The sequence below is a fragment of the Lathyrus oleraceus genome, chromosome 5 (genome assembly GCF_024323335.1).
Source record: "Lathyrus oleraceus cultivar Zhongwan6 chromosome 5, CAAS_Psat_ZW6_1.0, whole genome shotgun sequence".
NCBI classification, from domain to species: domain Eukaryota; kingdom Viridiplantae; phylum Streptophyta; class Magnoliopsida; order Fabales; family Fabaceae; genus Lathyrus; species Lathyrus oleraceus.
This window is the reverse complement of record NC_066583.1, coordinates 184,100,326-184,122,270: the sequence shown is the minus strand read 5'-3', so window position 1 is coordinate 184,122,270 and position 21,945 is coordinate 184,100,326. Positions and strand designations below refer to the sequence as shown.

At 36.9% G+C, this 21,945-nt stretch overlaps 1 protein-coding gene across 2 annotated transcripts; it reads left to right on the top strand.

Annotated features, from left to right (window-relative positions):
• The first annotated feature begins 11,603 nt into the window (after positions 1 to 11,603).
• On the top strand, positions 11,604 to 17,263 carry LOC127082086 (probable plastid-lipid-associated protein 14, chloroplastic). Of its 2 annotated transcripts, XM_051022314.1 has the most exons (14): positions 11,605 to 11,826; positions 12,071 to 12,406; positions 12,494 to 12,537; positions 12,628 to 12,706; positions 12,785 to 12,901; positions 13,056 to 13,238; positions 13,365 to 13,451; positions 13,916 to 14,019; positions 14,100 to 14,187; positions 14,875 to 14,955; positions 15,077 to 15,153; positions 15,481 to 15,616; positions 15,824 to 15,886; positions 16,395 to 17,263. In XM_051022314.1, the coding sequence occupies exons 2-14, from the start codon at positions 12,080 to 12,082 to the stop codon at positions 17,046 to 17,048; spliced, it is 2,040 nt and encodes a 679-aa protein (XP_050878271.1). In that variant the 5' UTR covers positions 11,605 to 11,826; positions 12,071 to 12,079; the 3' UTR covers positions 17,049 to 17,263. The 2 variants fall into 2 exon arrangements, with proteins under 2 accessions (XP_050878272.1, XP_050878271.1); XM_051022315.1 differs by lacking the exon at positions 15,481 to 15,616 and having other exon boundaries at positions 11,604 to 11,826; positions 15,829 to 15,886.
• The last annotated feature ends 4,682 nt before the right edge of the window (positions 17,264 to 21,945 follow it).

The window sequence follows — 21,945 nt, the reverse complement described above, 5'->3', positions numbered from 1 at the left end:
TTAATGCACTTGGTTTGAGTTGCTCATGTGAATGATGTTGATTAACATTAATTTTGTTTTGTAGGTGCTTTATAATTCATTTGTGTTGAGCATTGGCTTATGCTTTGCTTGATGCATTGCTTGTGTACAGTTAACTGTGTGACTTTTAACTTGTCTGTTTAACTGTTTGAGCTGGGTACTGACTATATTAGATTGATTTCAGGTACCTTAGTTGCTATAGTTCCTTGTGAACTCGCTTGTGCTGCTGCTTGGTTGTGTAAACCAATGGAGGTAGAATCACTAACTCCATGTAGTCTGGAAGACCTGGCCTGTTACTTGGCCAGGCACCTGTCTGAAGTCCTCCTTAAGAGGCGATGTTTGTGCTTGTTTATTTTTGTCCCCAAGCAGGAAAAGACCTTTGTTAAGGCAATTGGCAGACACAAGAGGTGTGTAATCCACCTCCTGCTAATCTGTTGAGTCTTCCCTTGGCTCACATTACATGTTGATGCCTTGCGGATCCTAACCCAAGATCCATGTACAGTTGTACAGTTGAGTCAGTGTCATAAGTGTAGAAGGGTTCCCACTTTCTGGACCCACACTTCATTGTCTGAAGCTCTCCCAGGCCAGGGATAAGAGCTGTGAAGTCCAATCTTCACTCACCTTTCATCTGGCTTCACCCTGACTCTCAATGTCAGGGTTAAGAGCTAACATCACCCTGATACAGTTGACTTGCTTTGGCAGTCTAACCCTTGTTTGAGCCACCTCTGTTTGGATATAGTGTGTGCTATTTGTGATTGTTTGCTTTGATTGTTTTGCCTGTTTAGGATTAGCTTGTTGCCTGTGCAAGTTAGGATAGAAACCATAACATAGAGCAATGATGCATGATAACATCTAGGCTCGAGTCCAGCTCCCTAGTAGTGTGTCTCCCTTTGTATCTGGTTAGAATTTCTTTCCCGTTCAGGGGAACTACGTCGCCCTGATCCTCATACCAGATGAGGTACGTAGGCAGGAGACCGTGCGAGGTCTCTCCGGGCATCCTTTTTCTTTTTTGTGTGTGTTTGCTTGACAGTTGCTAGGCTCGAGTGCCTGACTCCTTAGTAACTTGTTGTTGTTTATTTTTTCTTGTGTGTCGGGATATGGATGTAAGACCAGCGATTGGCTGTCCGTATCCTGATTGTGTTTGTTTGGTTCAGAAGCCGATGTAAGTCCAGTGATTGGCGTTCGGGTTCCAGGTTTGCCTGTGTTTGTGTGTGTTTTGTTTGGCGTGCGTGAGCCGAACTACGGCAGCTCTGATTCTCGTTCCAGACGAGATACGTAGGCATAGGATGCGATATCCTAGAGAGCCCTCTTCCCTCTTCCTCCACCTGTGTTGTCTTTAGTGTGTGTGTGTGTGTGTGATGTTTGTGAGCAGTTTTAGCAACCTTAACCTATTTTTAGAGCGTGGATCCCGTCGAGTACGACGGACGTGAGGGGTGCTAATACCTTCCCCTTGCGTAACCGACTCCCGATCCCATTTTCTTTGGTCGTGAGACCATGCTTTTCCCAGGTTTACTTCGAACGTTTCCTTTCCCTCTTTTGGGATAAATAACGCACGGTGGCGGCTCTGTGTTGTTTTGTTTTAGCCCGCCGGTTGTTTTTCGCGGATGCGACAAATAGTTCAAAAGTTGGTTTATCAATACTTAAAGCACTATACTATAATAACTATCTATCTCCAATGTCAACAACACACTAAAGACTAATTGACACTTCATCAAACACTTTGCATGCAATCAACAAAGTTTGGATATTAGTGTAGTGTTTGTAGTTTTTAACAACCAATCACTAGCAAATGGTAAGGGATTACTACACCAACACAATTTATCAAAGATCTCAAAAGTTATTATCCAAACAATGTCGAAAAATAGATCAAAGTAATTAACAATTTGTGAACCAAAAAATAAACGATATATATATATATATATATATATATATATAGAGAGAGAGAGAGAGAGAGAGAGAGAGAGAGAGAGAGAGAGAGAGAGAGAGAGAGAGAGAAAGTACGTAAGGATTTGTTTAGGTAGTTCCCCAATCGACCTTGCTATGGGTACGTCTGCCCTCAATTAGAATTCTAATTGAGATAGTAGTATAACAAATCTTACTTTGCAAATGTATCAATACAAGAGATGAGAAATCAAATCTCATAATCTCTAAGTTTGTTCTTGACTCTAGCACCTCCAAAAACTTGATCAATCTTGATTAAGTAACTAACCATGCCGCTTCAATTCACATGTTGTTGTTACTTCCTTGCACGACCTCCTTGTCTCAAGGCTTTCACCTGACTGAATTAATCCCAAGTGTATGATCATGTAACTAACCATGCCACTTCAATTCACCTGTTGTTGCTACTTCCTTTCACAACCTCCTTGTCTCAAGGCTTTCACCCGACTGAATTAATCTAAAGCGCACACTTGTTGAACTCAAGATTTGTCAATGTGATCCACCATTTCATGCTACTCCATTACCGACACACCTAGTCTTAAGGCTTTCACTCGATCGAATCCGAATTGAACAATCTTAACAAAAACCTTAAAACCCTAAAGAATTGAAGGAAAACCCAAACCAATTTTCTTATTTGAATCCCTCAAACATCGCAACCCAATATTCTCGGTAAAATAAACCTAATTGGATGTTATCAATCCTAATCTAGATGACACCCAATCAAAAAATGATTATGTGTAGTTTGATTGTGTGTATAAATTTAATTGAAGTTGATGAGATGTTTTGAAATCCTGAATTCATGTAGGTTTTACTCACTCTAGAAACCTTACTAGAGAATGATGCATGTATGAAGTATTTATATGCATGGGTGATTTGGGGCAAAAGGAAATGCAAAGGATTTGACAATAATATGAAAATTTGAAAGTTTTTATCGTATAGGTCGACCTGTTGAAGTCATGTGTCGACTTGTACGGAGCATAAGTCGACATGTACATGTTATGCGCCTCCTATGTGTCGACCTATGAAGTTAACACATAAAATAGAAGTTACAGGCTTTAATACTGCAACATATGTGTCGACCTATAGATCTTATGTGTTGATCTGTAGAAGAATTTTTCTTCTATGTGCCGACCTAAAAATCGTAGGCCGACCTGTAAAGGCCATGTGCCAACCTATGAGTCAACACATAAAACAGGCTTAAAAAATGAGTTGCATAGGTCAACCTGAAACCTGTATAGGCCAACCTATAAATTTATTTTTCACATGAAAACCTGTTTTTAATGTATGAAAACTTTTCTAAATCATTTTTAATGCATGAAACCTTTCCAAAGATGTTTCCAAAGATTTGTATGTTTCCTAATGCTAAGACGCACATAGAGAATATGAGAATATCGTCCAATATACATAAACGCTAAAATATCATAGTTTTAACATCATACAAAACACACCTAACGGAAGATGCACGCACATGTTGGATTATGGACTCTGATTGCTCTTATAACATATATCAAAGAAAATAATACTTTGAGACTTTGAAGTTGGAGCAAAGTGGGCTAGTTCTCCTTAGTGACAATAAGGTTATCAAGGTTTACGATGTTGGTACAGTCTGACTTAAAATGTTCGATGATCGTAAGTTTTTTCTTTACAACGTTAGGTATCTTCCATAACTCATGTGAAATTTGTTATCAATAAACATGTTTGATGATCTATAATATTGCATTAGTGTTAAACATGGGGTGTTGAAGATTTTACATGGTGAAGTGGTCTTAGACAAAGGATCTAAAATATGTGGTTTATATATTTTAGAAGTTTTAATGTTATTGTCCATTCATCATCAACTAGTGAAGACTTTCAAGACAATAAAAATATATGTGACTTGAAGTTAAGGTATGGTGGATGCCTAGAGATTGTTTTAGAGCCTTTGATAAATTTTGCAAAAGACTATGGATAAAGATGAATTTGATCGCTGAGTTGTTATTGATTTTTTGGGGTAAGACTGGTGCCAAAGCAACTTACCTGGTCGACATGTTTTCATTTACAAGAATAAACTTACTCACTTTTTCATTAATCCCCTATAACAAAATTGACATATATTAACTAAATTTTTTAGTGATATAGAAGAAATCATTAATATAAATGACATTTAATATGATCCTTTGGTATATGTCAATTTTCTTAGTGTATTTTTAAGGAAGATATGTTTATCTATTTGATCAGAATTTAAGAAAGGTTAATGTATATTTTAAAAATAGAGGACATTCTTTCAATTGAAATTACTCATTTGGTAAGTTTACATGTTAATTTATTGAGAATTTATTATCCCACCATATAGGATGGAAAAACATCCTCAGAAAAATCTAAAATGTCTCTCAAATTTCGGAGATGCATCTAAACGTTAGTTGATCCGAAGATGTATCTCCAAAATATTTTAAAATATACACCATCCATCTCACTTTGAAGTCATTTTACATGTTTATTGTTCCGGATATACATATTCATTTAGAGTTTGCGAAAATACATCTCCGCATCCTATCAGAACATATGACTCGGGTACCTTTGGCGCATGAATAAATGAAATCTGTCGCATGCGAGAGGATGAAGGGAATGATGCGTCGGTAGGTGAAACCTGTCTTCTACGGGAGGAAGAAGATGGAGAAGCATGAGCCTTAAAAGTAGATGCCTTTGCATGGCTAGGATGACACTACGCCAAATAAGGGAAAAGAGGGCGCTTTTTTTGGCCTATAACAGCGCTTTAAAGCGCCCTCTAATCTGGCGCTGGCATAGGTAAAGACAGCGCTTTTTTTCCTGGTGAAAGCGCTCTCTAAAGTGGCTCTTTAAGCCCTTTAAGGGCCACTTTAGAGGGCGCTTTTTAAAGAAAGCGCCCTCTAAAGTGGAAACTTTTAAGGGTTTAGAGGGCGCTTTTACTGGAAAGCACCCTCTAAAGTGGAAACTTTTAAGGGTTTAGAGGGCACTTTTACTGGAAAGCGCCCTCTAAAGTGGAAATTTAAAGGGTTTAGAGGGCGCTTATTTTGGAAAGCGCTCTCTAAAGTGGGTGGTTATTTAATTTTTTTTTAAAAAGCGCTATATTTTTTTATTTATTTTAGACAACCTGTATATTGAAGCAGTACACCCAAAACTGTATAATTTGAAGCCCTTTTTCACACATTGCATTCAACAAGCCTTATATACAACAATCCATACATATACAATAATCCACTGATATATAATCGTTTAACTTCTAAAGATTCTAAATATACAACCAATTCATAACTTAAAAAGAAATAAAACTTAGTAGCAAAAGCATCTCTGAGATGTATATTTTTTTTGCTAGCCGCAGTCTTCTTAGCAACAACCTCTTTTTGTTCAATATCAATAGCATGAACCTAAAATATCATAAAATTAGTTAGGTGAAGTATAAGATCAAGAATTAACATTTTCTATGCATAAATATCATATAATTGTGTTTATACCTTTTTTTTTGATGCAACTGACTCGATTTGATGCGTAATCCCCTTATATTTTTGGTCCCTTATCTTTTGAAGATAGAATTGATATTTGTTTAGATGGACATGTTCCACTGTCGTAGAGGGATACTTTCAAATATCCAGCATCATCATCTACGCGAATGAGGCTTGACGACAATGGAACATCTCCATCTAAACAAATATCAATTGATACTTTGAAGTATCCCTTACCCCTTGCACGAATGATTGACTTCATAATAGCCATTTTACCTGTAATAAAGAAAACAATTAAAATCAGATGACAAATATAAAAACAATTAAAATCATAAAAGCCATTTTACCTGTAATAAAGAAAACAATTAAAATCATTTGACCTGTACCTTTTTCACTAAGTTCTCTTTCTTTTCTTGGTTGGAATATGTTCTACATGTCTCTTAACAACACGGACGGTTGGATTGATCCAAATACCCTCATTATGATCATTTCTAATATATGAATCATTTGATATAATATTCTCATCTTGATCATTTCTGGTAAACGATTCAATCTCAACATCAATATCACCTTGATCTCCAGTGTTTTCATCAATTACTTTGTTGGAAAAAAGAACTATAGACCATTTCGTACTTTTCGGATCATTGACATAGAACACTTGTCTAGCTTGAGAGGCTAGAATAAAAGACTCATCTTTGTATCCCACCCTATTAAGATCCACTTGCAAAAATCCTGACTTATCCATTCGAATGCCGTTATTATTTTCAACCCACTTGCAACCAAATATAGGAATCTGAAACTTCTCATAATCAAACACCCAAATGCGCTCGATAACACCAAAATACGACAGATTTGCAAATTTGGGGTTTAAGTCCTTCACACTTGATATGTGCATTGCTTCAGCTACCACGGTGACACCACTATTCTGCATAGTACTTTTATCATCTTGTTCTTTGGTATAAAATGTGTATCCATTAATCGCGTATGCGCTATAAGAAAAAACATGGAAACTTGGACCATATGCTAAGCATCTCAACCTTTCTGTTATTGAAGCGGGATCTGAATAATACTTTGAATAAATATGATCCTTAAACCAAGGTATAAAACATCGATTGTGCTCTCGTACTATCCAATTTTCATTTCTATTGGGATTTAAACCTCGGAGAACATCCTTGTGAATTTCAACATACGGCTCAACCTCATTCTCATTGTGCAGAACATACAAATGCACTTGATCCCGTTCGACCCTTGATACTGCCACGATTTTATTTCCAATTAGATTTTTTCCTTCTTTCTTTTCGACAAGCTGAGACTTGGGGAGTCCGATTGACTGAACATTAGACAAATATTCAATACAAAACTCAATCGCTTCTTCAACAATGTATCTTTCAACCATACAACCTTCTGGTCGACTTCGGTTCTTCACGTACCCTTTTAATATTTTTATATAACGTTCAACAGGGTACATCCATCTCATATAAGCTAGTCCACACAATTGTGTCTCTTTCACAAGATGAACAACTAGATGTACCATTATGTCAAAAAATGATGGAGGAAAAAACATTTCAAGCTCACACAAAGTAATAACGATTTCTTTTTGCAACATTGGTAAGATCGCAGGATCGATCACCTTACTACAAATTGACTTGAAGAAAGAACACAACTTAGTTATAGAGCTTCTTACTTTTTCTGGAAGAATAGAACGTATACATATTGGGAGAAAATGTTCCATTATAACATGGCAATCATGGGCCTTTAAACTCTTTAACTTGAGGTCTTTCATAGACACAAGTCTTCTAATATCTGAAGAGTACCCTTCTGGAACTTTAACTTCACTTAGAAACTTACACAATGTTTTTTTCTCCTTTCTAGATAGAGTATAAGCAGCAGGCGGTAGATATGTTCGTTTTCCTTTCTTCAAGGGTCCTAATTCAGTTCTTATTCCCATCGCTATCAAGTCCTTTCTTGCCTTAAGGCCATCCTTAGACTTTCCTTGTATATTGAGTAACGTGCCAATAACACTTTCAAATACATTTTTTTCAATATGCATAACATCAAGAAAATGTCTCACATACAAGGACTTCCAATACGGCAATTCAAAAAAAACTGACCTCTTCTTCCACCCACTTTTGACAAGTGTGTGGGCAAAAGGCTTGCCAAACTGAGTATCCAAATCTTTCACCTTTTCAAAAATTTGATCACCCGTCAATATAGGTGGAGCTCTGCCTTGTTCTGTCTCTCCATTGAACGCCTTTCTCCATCCACGGTAGTGATGATTTGAATTTAAGAATCTCCGATGACCGAGAAAGACATTCTTCTGACCAAACTCCAAGCGCTTCCAATCTGTTTTATCTTCACAAATAGGACACGCACATTGACCTTTTATGCTATACCCTGATAGATTTCCGTATGCTGGAAAATCATTAATTGTGCCAAACAACATCGCCCTCAAGTTGAAACTTTCTTTCCTATATCCATCATAAACCTCCACACCGGTCTCCCACAAAATCTTTAAATCTTCGATTAAGGGCTTCAAGTACACGTCTATGTCATTCCCTGGTTGTTTAGGTCCAGAAATCAACATAGACAACATCATGTACTTACGCTTCATACATAGCCATGGAGGTAGGTTATAAATCATAATAATCACAGGCCATGTACTGTGTGAGATACTCTGGATACCGTGTGGGTTCATTCCATCAGTAGATAATGCCAAGCGAAGGTTTCTTGATTCTTCTCCAAATTCAGGATAATCATTATCAATTTTCAACCACTGTGGTGAATCTGCCGGATGTCGATACTTTCCATCTATAATTCTTTCATCTGCATGCCAGGTCAAGTGTCTTGAATCGGTTTCACTACGAAACATGCGTCTAAATCTCGGAATAACAGGAAAATACCACAAGACTTTTGCTGGAGACAACTTGTTCTTATATCGCGAGACACCGCATTTGGGACACTCATTTAACGATGCATACTCATTTCGAAACAAAACGCAATCGTTTGGACATGCATGTATCTTATCATAGCTCATGCCAATAGAGCACAACATCTTTTTGGTCTCATATGTTCGATTGGGAAGAACATTATCCTCATGAAGCATATCTTTCAAAAGGGCTAATAACTCTGTGAAACTTTTATCCGACCATCCATTTCCCGCCTTTAAGTTGTACAACTTTAATACCGCAGACAATCTTGTGAATTTAGTGCAACCATCATACAAAGGTTTCTCTGCATCACTTACCAACCTCTCAAACATTTCGGGACAATCCTTAAGATCTCCTTCAAGTGCTTCTGCAATCTCTTCAACTCGATCACAATCGTATGTATCTGCACCACTATAGTTTGAGGCATAGGTCGTACTATCCCCCGGTTCAACATTCTCGTTACTTTTCTCACCATGCAAATTCCAACATGTATAACTTCGATCAATTCCATGCCTCATTAGATGCGATGTCAACTGAACTATGTCAACCCGTTTCCCATAACAACAACCCAAGCAAGGACATATCATTCTACTGGGGTCTTCGGCGTGCGCAACGGCAAACTTAACGAATTCTGATACCCCATTCTCGTACTCTCTCGACAATCGATTGGAAGACATCCATGTATTATCCATTACTAATTAGAATAAACAAAAAACAATTTCAGAAGAGAAACCAAAAATGGGATGAGACAAAACAATTTCGCTTTATTGAGTTAGTCTCTGTGCAGGGCATTCATGTCTCCATTTACTCTATCAAATAACATCCATACCTAAACTTCTTAAGTTACTAGCTACGCTATGTATGCTAGAATAAATACACTCATAAGCTGCATAGTGTACCTTTGATTGGTAGAAGGTGTTTTAGATATTGCTGCCTGAATAGTCAAAAATTTGAAACTTTTTTAGGGTTTTACAAAATGTTGTTAAACTACAATCTAAGCCGCGAAATCAAAGGTTTCTAATGTCTCTATAATGCAACCATAACCGAACCCTAACAACAGTCTTTGAATGTGATTCATAGCGATATCAAATTCAGCAATTTAAAAACCAACCGTCAATTGCCTAATAAACCCAAACTATTTAAATGACTATGAATATTGAAACTTTACAGGTCGAAACAAACGTAGCATAGACAACAATAACATAAAACTGAAATGGGGCAAAGCTAAAACAAAGCAATAGTGCAAGTAATAATGTATGCTAGAATAAATACACTCATAAGCTGCATCGTGTACCTTTGATTGGTAGAAGGAGGAAACGTCGTAGATCTAACAGAGGTGGAAGGAGAACGCCTTAGAAGTAGCGAAAATCGTAGCAGTGAGAACCCTAACGTGAAAAAGAACGAAAATAACAGAGAGTGAAATAACAAAATGCGCAGTATGTTATAATTTTAATGTTTACTAAAGGGGACCTTAGAGGGCGCTTGTAGAAAAAAAGCGCCCTCTAAAGGGGGCCTAAGAGGGCGCTTATGAAAGCGCTCTCTAAGGCTTTCCAGAAGCGCTTTATAAACTGGAAATGCACATGGACTTATAACAGCGCTTTTCTAAAAGCGCCATCTAAGGGTAACCTTAGAGGGCGCTTTCTAAAAAGCGCTATGTATTGTTGTCCCTCTATCTCCTCCTTATTTTTTCGCTTCACCTTAGAGGGCGCTTTATTACAAAAGCGCCCTCTAAAGTGCGCTATCTATTGCTCCTTATTTTTTCGCTTCACTTTAGAGAGCGCTTTTGTAATAAAGCGCCCTCTAAGGTGCGTTGTTTATTCCAGTTTTTGGCGTAGTGTGAATAAGAGCCTCCAAAACCTGACTTTTCTCCTGCCGCACTGATGCATGATGTGCAATCCTCTCGTGCCCCAATCTATCGTATCTATCAGCCATAATGCCTGTAAGTAAATCAAATAATTAGTACAATCAACACTACAAGCAAGAAAATAAAAAATAAAAAAACAGACTAAGAATTCCCGGAGATGCATCTTCGGTTATTGGGAAACTAAACATTGAAAAATTTCGGAGATGCATCTCCGGAATTTTCTGCAACTCTTTAGGTCCTTCAATGGCGGTAATGCAGACATACAAATTTCAAAAATAATGATTTGATCGTTATTTTCAACCAACAAACATGTTTTATAGTATGTGTAAACTACCATTCATGCAATTCCTACTCATTTATTACCTAAAAAATTATTTTCTACTCATTTACACAAAAACTCAAAAAACATATCAAAACATCAAAAACTTACAAATTTATACTTTACTTCAGTGTTGGATGATGTCTCTGATGTCCTTAATGTTGATTGAAGATCCTTTGAGCTTGGTTGATGAATTTTTTTGAGAGTTTGAGAAAGTCGAGTTTTTTAAAAATGAGAAAGAAAAAAGATTCTGACGTGATTTAAACTCCAAAACCGTCCGGAGATGCATCTTCGAAATAAGTTTGAAGATGCATCTCCCAAATATTTAACATTAAGTCAGAATTCTATGTACTCAGGGTGCATCCGGAGATGCATATCCGAAATTTATGAACATTTTAATATTTTCACGTGGTGTTTAGATAATATACAGGATATATTAAAAAATTCCCTAATTTATTTTGATGATTTGTCGTAATTAAAATTTTTCATATTTGAATTCCTCACGCAAGCCCTACACTTACACTAGTTTAAAAAATAAGTTTTCATACATAAAATATTATTTTTGACTAAAGTCAATATCTTTGAATGAGTCAAGAACTGCTTGATTCGAATCAAACTTTTTATTCAACATGAAAACAATTTTTGATGAATATTCATAAAAAAATGAATTAGATGCAAAATGAAGATAAATACATTCAACCAATATAAATATAAATATCAATACATCTACTTCTTTTCTTTGTCGATTTAATTTTTGTTGTAGATCTTGTAAATTGGAATGGTAAAATATATAACAATTTAATCTAATTACGTAAAAAAAATTACACGATCATCTAATAAGAATATATTATTTTGCCATGTCATATAAATATTTTATAAATTTTTAATCTGACGAGATGTATGATCGTAATTGATTGACCGTATAAAATAAATTTATGAAGTGCATCACCAATTTTTTTATTTTTTAAAATGACCATATGAGAACTCTAATTTTTAAATTTTCTAAATGAGATAGTCTATTATTGAATCCCCTTGTAATTCTAAATTTGTTTGACATCATATTCGACCAACATCAATTTTCTCGTACATTGTTGAAAGCAAGAAGAGGCATACATTGTTATTATTATGGATAAATCAAGAGATATTTAGAGAGGCAGACGTTGACGCGCGATAAACCCGTGCCAAAACGTTCCTGCGTTCTGTCGCACGCAACTCTCACACGCACGCTTCCTTCAATTTTCTATATTATTATCATCACAATTCTACATGAATCAACACTTGTTCATCCCCTTTCTCATTCTGGTCATTATTTTCTCTCTCTTTCTATCTCTTCAATTTTATTAATTTTTCCATTTTCTTTTTCTCTAACTGATTGCTTTTACTTTTCTGATTCCTCAATTTGGATTTGAATTTCGCCAACTGTTTGCATTTATTTCTCACCTAGTTTCTTCAGTTTTTATGTCTAGCTACTATATATCAAAATGTTATTCATGATCCTGTGTGAATATTTCCTGATAAATACTGTTCTTTTATGTGTCTATCATAGGTTTGATCAATGGCACTGTATATAACTGGGCCATATCCAATTCTGGAAAGTAATAGCCTAGCTTATTCGCATAGGAATTTGTCAACAAAACTTGTTTTACCTGTTCCCCTGCATTTCGCTAGACATAGAAAATCATTTAATGAAGGCAAGAGAAAGCACAAAGGAGTATGCAGTTCATCACTAAATGGAGCTGCATCTGCTTCTTCCATGGAGTCACATGAAGAGGATCTCAGTACCTTTTCCGTTTGCTTGGAGGAAGAAACTGATCATGTTGTAAGGTTCAAAATGTCGGATTTTAAGGTTTTGGATCATGTTAGCATTGGCCTCGGTGGACGGGTACGAAATCTAAATAACTTTACAATGTGACATGACTGGATTAGTTTCTTAATGCTGGTTATTCTCATTGATTAAGTTTTGATATAGGCAGATGAGGTGGTTTTTGAAGGGGAGGTGAAGGATAGTGGTAGGTAAGATAGTTCTTTGTTTGGTTCAGGTTATATGATTGGTTTTTATCACAGTATCTGTATTTATTTGTTTTATGACTTTATCCTCTGCAGCCCTTTGTATAACACAAGAGTTATACTTCGACAGCTTTATAGCACCCAAGCTCAGCGTCGAGGAAAACGAGCAATAGAGGTATGTGTTGACCTTGCAATATCTGAATTTAATTTTGTTCATGTCTTCTCTTCACAGTTTTTTGTTGGCGTCTTTAAGGTATTGAAGAAGCTGGTTCGCCGTAAACTTTTATATCATTCTTACTCAATGCAAGTTCTTGGCTATATCTCTTTGCCTGCAAGTGGCGGTAGTGGTTCATTCATCCTAGTCCATGGGGTAGGTCTTAATCTTAATAACTTTCACTGTTTTAATTCTTTTATATATATTTGATTATATCTTGTTCTGAATGTTTTGTCTACTCGAGTCTTTCTGCCCCTTTGCATGAAAAAACTTCTAATGTTCTTTTTGTTTCAATACTTTTCCCTGTCAGTATCATGGTAGTTTTTCTTTGAGACACTGGCTTCAACAGTCAGATTGGCTTCAAACTTTAGAGGCCACTCTTGCACTCGACGAAGAGTCTGTTAGGAAGGTAGGAGAAGACACAACTGGAGGTCCTGCGATTTCTAGGCAATTGCGGCTTATTCGAATATTAATGAGAGATCTTCTAATTGGAGTACGTTTGTAGAAATTCCAATGTTAATGTTTTTCTTTTATGGAAGTTATTTTTAATCGCAAGTGCTCAAATACTTGTCCAGCAACAAGCGGAATCATATTTTCCATTATGGTTTATTTACTTCAGGTAAATTACCTCCATAGTCATGGTCTTGCCCATACAGAGTTGAGGCTGGAAAATGTGCATATAAGCCCAATTGACAGACATATCAAAGTAAGCACTACCATTCTCTTATCAATATAATCATGTCTTCTCTTCATTCATTTTTCTGTCTTTTATGTAGAGTGTGGTGCAGTCTGGCTGATTCTAAAGAAGGTTTTGTGCATCGCGTGTGCTGTAGTCACAGAAAAACCTAGAAATTTATTTATATAATCAGTTGGAACATTTCTGTTGTTTCACATTATAGGAAACAAATATACTGTGATAGTTCTGGATTTGCTAAAATTGATTACTGATAAGAAATGCAACAGACTGTATGAAGGGAAAGATAACGGATAGGATATATGATAATAGCATATACTTGCATGATAATTTCCACTGCACTGATAATTCTTAGCTCTGAATGTGTAATCTATGCAATCCAAGTTACTGGATATCAATATTTGGTGTTTCTTCATGTATAGTCAGATCAACCTTTCCTCTCATGCTTGGTTTGACCTAAAGTGTTTACTTAACAGGTAGGTATTCTGGGAAATTCTGCTGACTTTTGCGAGGATGGTTCAAATAGTGGCTCTATGGAAAACATGGACAGGCGACAAATGATGATTGCATTTGACATGAGGTATGGCTTAGGAAATTGTCGGTGAAGTTTGCGTGCAGCTATATAATCTTTTTGATACCTGATTTATCTGTGTTGCAAAGATGCATGGGTTTCATAATGGCAAAAATGGTAATGGGAGAACTTATGGATCCTTTGATCTTTGCAAAGTTCAAATCGTTCCTCACAAAGGTATGGCAAGTTAATTTCTTATTTAATTTTAGCCCCTTGTTTGTTTAAAAAGTGCATTTTTTAAGGGAAAAAAAACTACCTGACTCAAATGCTTTGTAGACTATAAAGGAAGTGCCCGAGGATGTTTTTTTTGTCTATATTATGCCTCTCATACAAATTAAGACCAAAATATTTTGTTTCCTTTTCCCCTTTTCTGTAAGCTGTTCATTTACGCGTATTCATTTATAGCATGACATAAACCATTATCATGAAAATTAGAAGATTCTGCTGTTGAAATAAATGGTCTTATGAGAATAATACTAAATTAAAGGTTAAATTAAATGGCCATGATCTGTTGTACTTTACTTGGGAAGCACTATTTCTAGGTCTACTGTAAGTTGACACTCACCTTCAAATTATCTTTTTGATTACATTTCTGGTATTACCATAATAAGATATTAAGTAATAGAACTGATAATTCAAATTAAAAATGGAAACAAGTCATGATATATAAGGATATATTGAAACCAAAAACTATAAAGTCAAAGATAATCACAGTTGCCCTAACAAATATAAATATCATGATATATTCTAACAAATATGTAGACAGATGTGCTTCAAACTTAGTGAAATAGATGATAAATTGGGTCATGCAAAATGCAATGATGTGAATTTTCTAATGATAATTCTGGCTACATCAAACTTCAGGGGAATGATCCTTCATGTTTGCGACAGCTTATGCTGGAAATCCTTGGTAGAAATTCTCCATATGGAAATGCTGGCTTACAAGTAAGTATACGACTACTCTTCTTCAGTGAAAGTGGCATGGTATTTTGAGTTGGCATGGTATTTTGAGTTCCATTCTTGTTTTGAAAACGTTTAATGCCTTTTTAATATTATTTTCTTCTAGATGCTTGATAGGAACTGGGGTGCTGGTTGGCACCTTTTATCTTTATTGCTTGCAACCAAACCTTCTCAGAGGATAAGGTATGCCTTAAGCAGTATCTACCTATTTGATATGTGAATACTTTGCCAATTGATTCTTCTACATTAAGCTGTGATTATCTTACAAATATGTCAAGATTTTAAAAATTAAAAACTGTAGTGTGGAAAAAGAAAATGTAGACACAATAAAATCATAAAGAAAAGTGTTCCAAGTTTTTTTGATATTTCACGAGGGTTGACCTTTTGGCAAACATGTAGCTAGTTTCTCAGACAATTGTGAAAACACAAATAGAATTGGATTAGATATATTAGTTTGATTTGACCCAGATTGAAAAACTACCGGTGTTAACCGTGTGAACTGTTATACAGTTGTTTGGATGCTCTAAGGCACCCATTCCTTTGTGGGCCAAGATGGCGAGTGGTCCCATCAATGGAAATTATCAGATGGGGTCTGGGTTGTACTGCAATGCGTATTAGTGAGGAGTACATTTATCGCCAACCTCAGGTATTCAGTCATCCAGGGATGGCACCATACATGCAATGTGTTTCTTTGTTACATTTTGAGTACCCTGTGCTCGTATAGGACATTTTTATATGTTTGTTGGTGTCTGATGTCCTCAAGTTTTTCCTTACTAAAGTTACATCTGTATATTGAAATTAAATGCGATAGATATGCTAAAGCGTTCACTTATGGGTATTTTATATGTTTTAGCGCAGTAGGCTTGCCCACTTCATTGACTTATTGGAGATGTTGAATCCTAATCCAAAGCCAAAGGTAATTCGTGAGTAAACTTTCTGGTAGATTTTCCTAGTATTGTTGCTTGGATTTCTTTGAATCAGTTACATCTATTCAATCACTAAAATAAAGTACTTAATACCCAAGAGCCTTGGCTATTCTTCTCATGGTTGTCCAACTCTAGAATTAAATTGTAGAATCATATGATTCTATGTATCACAATGGAGTTAACTCATGTCGCATACAAACTTGTTCTTTGTAAACTTGGGTAAACTTGTAATGCTCCATAGTGCACAAAACATTAGTCTCACAGTTGTAGAACAAAGCGACAAAGGCTCCACAGATGCATCTGATGTTTCTATGTGAACCCATCTATAAAAGAGGTAACAATATTGCATAGAGTCTCAAGCCCATGGCTCCCAAGATAAAAGAAGTCACAAACTAATATAATAAACCTAAATGGCCAATGAAAACAATCACAAAAACACGACCACAGGTTTTAATCCTAATGTTATGCCAACTTATATGCCATTATAAATGTGTCCAGAATTGGCTGGAACTGCTTCCTGGCAAATGGCGTCTATTGTACTGCACTGGGAAGCATGTTGGTCTGACTCTTCGACAACCTACAGTCCGTGTACTAGTTGGGGATTTGCATTTAACTGTTAAACGAGAATCGAAGTTGAAGTCGAACCTTTCCTTCATCTCTGACATTGGATTCACAGTCATGATTGGTCAGGACTGGCCTCATGACAAAGCTGGTAAAAGAGGAAGAGTGCAGGTGAACTCTTCATTTACACTAAGAGCTGGGAGACGGTTATATCTGAAGCAAGACAGTACCTCAGAGAAGCTCTCCTTTGGCCCGTCCAGCAATGAGGAGGCTTTAGCTCAGAAATTTACTAGCAAGAAATGGAGAAAAATAACCCCTTTCAAGGAGTTTCCATCCAGTCTCCCTGCAGCCAAGCTGGCATCTGGTGATATTGATGTGACAATGAATCTTGATGATCCTTTAAATCAAAACATTGATACAGCAAAAAATGTTGTTCAAGAACTAAGGACACAAATTCCCCCTGAAATATTTGATCTGTCAAAGGTTGTGTGTGGAACTTATGTGGACTCAAGGCTGCTCGTTCTTCGAGGAGTTAATGGATCAGCTCTCCTATTTACAAGGTCTTTTGTGGATAGCAACAGTTCTAGCTAATTGTTCTTATAGCAATTCACAAATCATCATTTGTATTTATGTCCATCTTATAGCTTGGCCCATTTGTCCATCTTTCCCTATAGTTTAGTTTTATGCAGGTAGTTAAATGTAAAGTTGTAGTACTCTTTTTTCAAGTAGCATTCTTTCAAGTAAATTGTCATAGCATTGTATATAGCAAAACATTGATTAATGATCGGAAACGCTTTTTTCAAGCAGTCTATTCTGTTATGAATTGGAAGCATTATTTTTTAATGGAGTTATAAGCATTTCAGATAATGTATCTACATGATAGGATGTCTTTGTAAAACATTTTTACTTTATTGCTGTATGGTAATTTAATTATTATTTTATACTGGAGTAATTTAAGTTAATTTTATATAACGTATGTGAATAAGTTAGTATCATGTATTTTTGTCTATCATTATAGTTTGAACTTTTCTTTTTAAAAGGCAAAAGAAAATTAAATTAAAGATAAAACTTCTAGCATAAGGCATGCTAGGAATACCAGAGTCGTTACTGTAGAAAACCTGCTACAATCAGATCCCAATTCTAGAAACACAAACATATCCCATTTTCAAATACAAAACATACCTCAATTCTACATAGTCAACCAATCTACCTGGTACACCTAGCTCCCAAAACTAGGGAGCAACCTCTACAACATAACAAATGGAACATACATTCCTACAACAACAACCTGATTTGCCAAAGAATAGGACATATCGGCACCTTCTCCACACCGACATGCAGCAAAACAGTAGTAGCAGAATCTCTACTGCAGTAAGCCGCGCCCTTTTAAATCTGCAAAACAAACAGCGCCAGAAAGAAAGTCCACACCAGACTTTTCAAAAATCAAACTGAAACAGGCTAGTTTGACATCCCCAACCATTTTTTCTACAATAATGTCTTTGTTGTGGTATAACTTATCATTCCTTACGGCAATCACTCCAAATAATCATCATTTTCACACCATTCATTTTGCCTCTACCAATCACTACAATAAGTGCACCTTGCTGATGTTTTGAAACAATGCGCTAATACCCAACCACCAACATATATATCATACCAAATCCTCGAAAACATGACATTCAAAGAAAATACTATTATGTAACTGTCCATAACGGCTTATAAGAAAAAAAATATTTGATTTTCTTATCTAGGGATGTGTTGGAAAGTGATTTCATCAAAGTAGAGAATCAACTTCATGACATGTTATCAGTATGGAATCAATTTGGGGTGACGAGTTTTCCATTCTCCTTTGGTCTGACTGATATCCAGAGCTGAATCTTTGTATACTTCAAGGATTTTGATCGTCAGATCAATGGCTGCTTCAATTTCGAAGATACATGCTTTGTATTCTGCCACTGTTTGTGCAATCGAAACATAATTTTGTTGTGAAAGGAAGATGAAAGCCTTTTGGAGAAGTAATAATTGCTTCAATCCCATGACCTTTTGCATTCGAGGCACCATCGAACACGAGCGTCCATCACGATCCTAGTTTGGGTCCTTCATCTGATCCTGGGATTTCATAATCTCTTATAAACATGATATTTTCATCCGAAAATCAAACTTCATTGGCTGGTAATCTTCCACGGGTTGGTGTGCGAGATTGTCATACTCCAATTTTGCCCCTCATTCTATAAATCAATACATACATCGTGACATTTGCATCATCTACATATCGTAGCATGCATTTCATCTCACATAATGCTTAAAATGTCAACCAGAATAAATTTTTGGATCTACAAGCATACCGGTTGAATTGTTTCTCAAATGTACGTAAAATTAGAGGGCGAAAAATTTCAAGATCGAGCTTGCAGACATCAGTTTTATTAATCTATAATTCGCGTAGTTTAACTTGACGTGCTCATTTTATTTTATTTTACTCCTTTTGCGATCACATTTTGATCAGCATGAGCATTTTCAGCAGTCTTTTTTACTTTAAAATTTTATCAAAACCTGTCTGTTTTTCAAACGTTTATTTCGTACTAATCATTTGCATGCATTCATTTTAATTTTTCGAACATTTTTGCGTCAATTTTTTTTTTCATTTTGAGTCCTTTTATTTTTGTTTTTTTGTCAATACGTTCGAAATAATAAAATAGGATTATTCATGTTTTCATTTCGATTTTATTGTGCTTATTTAAAAAGTTTGAATTTTTTTAGAATTTATTATTTCAAACTTATTTTTTCACTAAATGACACTAAAAAGGATATTGTTGGCATTTTCAAGCTTATCACATGCTTGATGATTCAAAAGACATTTTTTACAATCAACTTGGCACCCTGGGAACACGTCATGTTTCAGTAGTTGTTCCTTGACTACTACCATTAGAGTCTTCATTTTATCCACCTCTTACACCATGTTCTGTCCCGCAGATTCTTCCACGACACTTATAGAAGGACCCGCATGCGTAGGAATGGGATTCTTGTTCACATTTGGGCCATTGGGCGTGAAAGTGATAGCTTTGTAGTCAATTAGCTCTTGTACTTTGTACTTGAGAGCTTTGCGGTTTTCAACTATGTGTTCGGGTTCCCCATAGTGGAATTCACATATGTCATTCACATCATAGTCTATAGGAAGAGGTGTTGGAGGAGGCCTCAGATTCCTTAACTGCACTAATGAGCCTTTGATCAAATGAGGGAGTAGTTGACCGTAAGACATAGGAATTGGATCAAATTTTTCTATGGCCTCCTTTGTCTCTGTTGGCCCTTTTGATAGTAGTTATGTTGTTGTGGGACATACGGTTGCTAGTACTGCACTGGTTGTTATCCGGTAGGGATTGCATAAGCTTGTTATGAGTATTAGTTAGGTGTTACTGCTGCTACCTGATAGTGAGGCACCTGGTAAGCTTCAACATTTCCCTTAACTACCGTGGCAACCTTAGTTTCCCATTCCTTCTTCTTTGGAAATTTGGAATAGGGTTTCTTTGTTCTATTGGAGGTAGTGGTAGCACTTTGAATTTTTCCATTCTTGAGACAGTTCTCAATTCGTTCTCCTGCAACAACTAGATCTGAAAATCCAGAGGAGGCACTCCCAACCATTCTATCTAAATATGGACCTTGGAGGATACCTATAAACATGTCAACAAGTTCTCGTTCTAGTAGGAGTGGTTGAACTCTGGTAGCTAGTTCCATCCATCTTTGGGCATACTCTTTAAATGACTTGTCAGTCTTTTGAGTCAAGCTTTGGAGTTAGGTCCTATTGGGAGAAATATCATTATTATTACGCTAGTGCTTAAGGAAAGCTTATGTCGGTTCTCTCCAGGTTCGGATATAGGTGCGTTAAAGTTGCATATGTCATTCGAGGGATGCCCCACTAAGGCTATCCTAAAATAAATGCATCAATAACTTTTCATCGTTCGAATATGCAACCATTTTTCTTCCGTATGATCTGATGTGAGTCCTTAGACAACTAATTTTCTTGTACTTCTGAAAGTCATAGACTTTGAATTTTGTAGGAATTTTGACGCCTAGAACTAGGTGTCGCATCCTGCGAAAAATCAACCGGCGGGACTCGAAAACAAAACACACACAGAGCCGCCATTGCGCGTTATTTATCCCAAGATAGGGAAAGGAAACGCTCAGAGAAACCCGGAAAGGAAATGGTCTTGCGACCAGAAAGAAAGGGTAAGGGAGTCGGTTACGCAAGGGGAAGGTATTAGCACCCCTCACGTCCGTCGTACTCGACGGGATCCACGTCCTAGAATAAAGAAAAGCTTGCTAAACATCACACACACACACGGGGAACGCAGGTGGGGTTAGGAAGAACGAGCTCGATAAGGTATCGCACCTTATGCCTACATATCTTGTCTGGAACAAGAATCAGAGCCACTGTAGTTCGGCTTACGCACGCCAAACAACACAAAACATACAAACACACAAGGGTGGCAAACATGGAGCCCGACAACCACCGGATGGAATTACGTCGGCATCCGAACCAAAACACACTCAAAAGGGCAAACATGGATCCCGACAGCCAATCCTGGGCTTACGTCGGCATCCGAACCCAAAACACCAAACAGCACAGTCAGATAACAAGTAAACGCACACAAAAAAGAAAAAGGTTGCCCGGAGTGGTCTCGCACGACCACCTGCCTACATACCTCGTCTGGAACGAGGATCAGGGCGATGTAGTTCCCCTGAAAGGGACTGAATTGCTAGCCAGAAACCGGGGAAAGACACACTACTAGGGAGCTGAGACTCGAGCCTAGTGTTGTCATGCATCGTTACCCTAAGTTCAGTTTTCTATCCTACTTGCATAAGCAAACTACTCCTATCCAGGAAAGAAGCCAGCACACAAGCATACAAAATAATTCAAGCATACATCAAATGAGAACAAGCATCTCAAACAGATATCCACACAGCACGCACTATAACCAAACAAGTGGCTCACACAATAGGTTTGACTGCCGAAGCGAGTCGTCTGTACGGGCTGGGTTTGCTCTTAACCTTGCCATTACGAGGCTAAGGTGAAGCAGATGAAAGGATGAAGTGAGGATCAGACCTCACAGCTCTTATCCCTAACCAGGGAGAGCTTCTGACAAATGAGCATGGGTCCAGAATGGGGGAACCCTTCTATACTCGATGACTCTGACACAATGTGCACTGCACGGATCTTGGGCTTATGATCTCAATGCTACAACCATGTAATGGGAGCAAGGAGAAGACTCACAGAATAGTGGGGGATAGATTGCTTATCCCTAACTTCCACCAATTGCCTTATTTAAAGGACTTTCACCTGCTTGGCACGAAAAATAAACAACCACAATCATTGCCTCTTAAGGAGGACTTCAGACAGTTTGCCCGGTCAAATAACAGACCGGGTCTCCAGACTACATGAAGTTAGGAAGTTATACCTCAATGCAAGTTGCTTAAGCAAAGCAAAGCAAAAGTT

What these genes read in the sequence shown, in the direction of transcription:
- LOC127082086 (XM_051022314.1), top strand. Translation starts at nt 12,080, where the DNA reads ATGGCACTGTATATAACTGGGCCATATCCAATTCTGGAAAGTAATAGC. An exon ending in ATGATTGCATTTGACATGAG is followed by an intron (nt 14,020 to 14,099) that starts GTATGGCTTAGG and finishes TGTGTTGCAAAG; the next exon opens with ATGCATGGGTTTCATAATGG. An exon ending in ACATTTATCGCCAACCTCAG is followed by an intron (nt 15,617 to 15,823) that starts GTATTCAGTCAT and finishes TATATGTTTTAG; the next exon opens with CGCAGTAGGCTTGCCCACTT.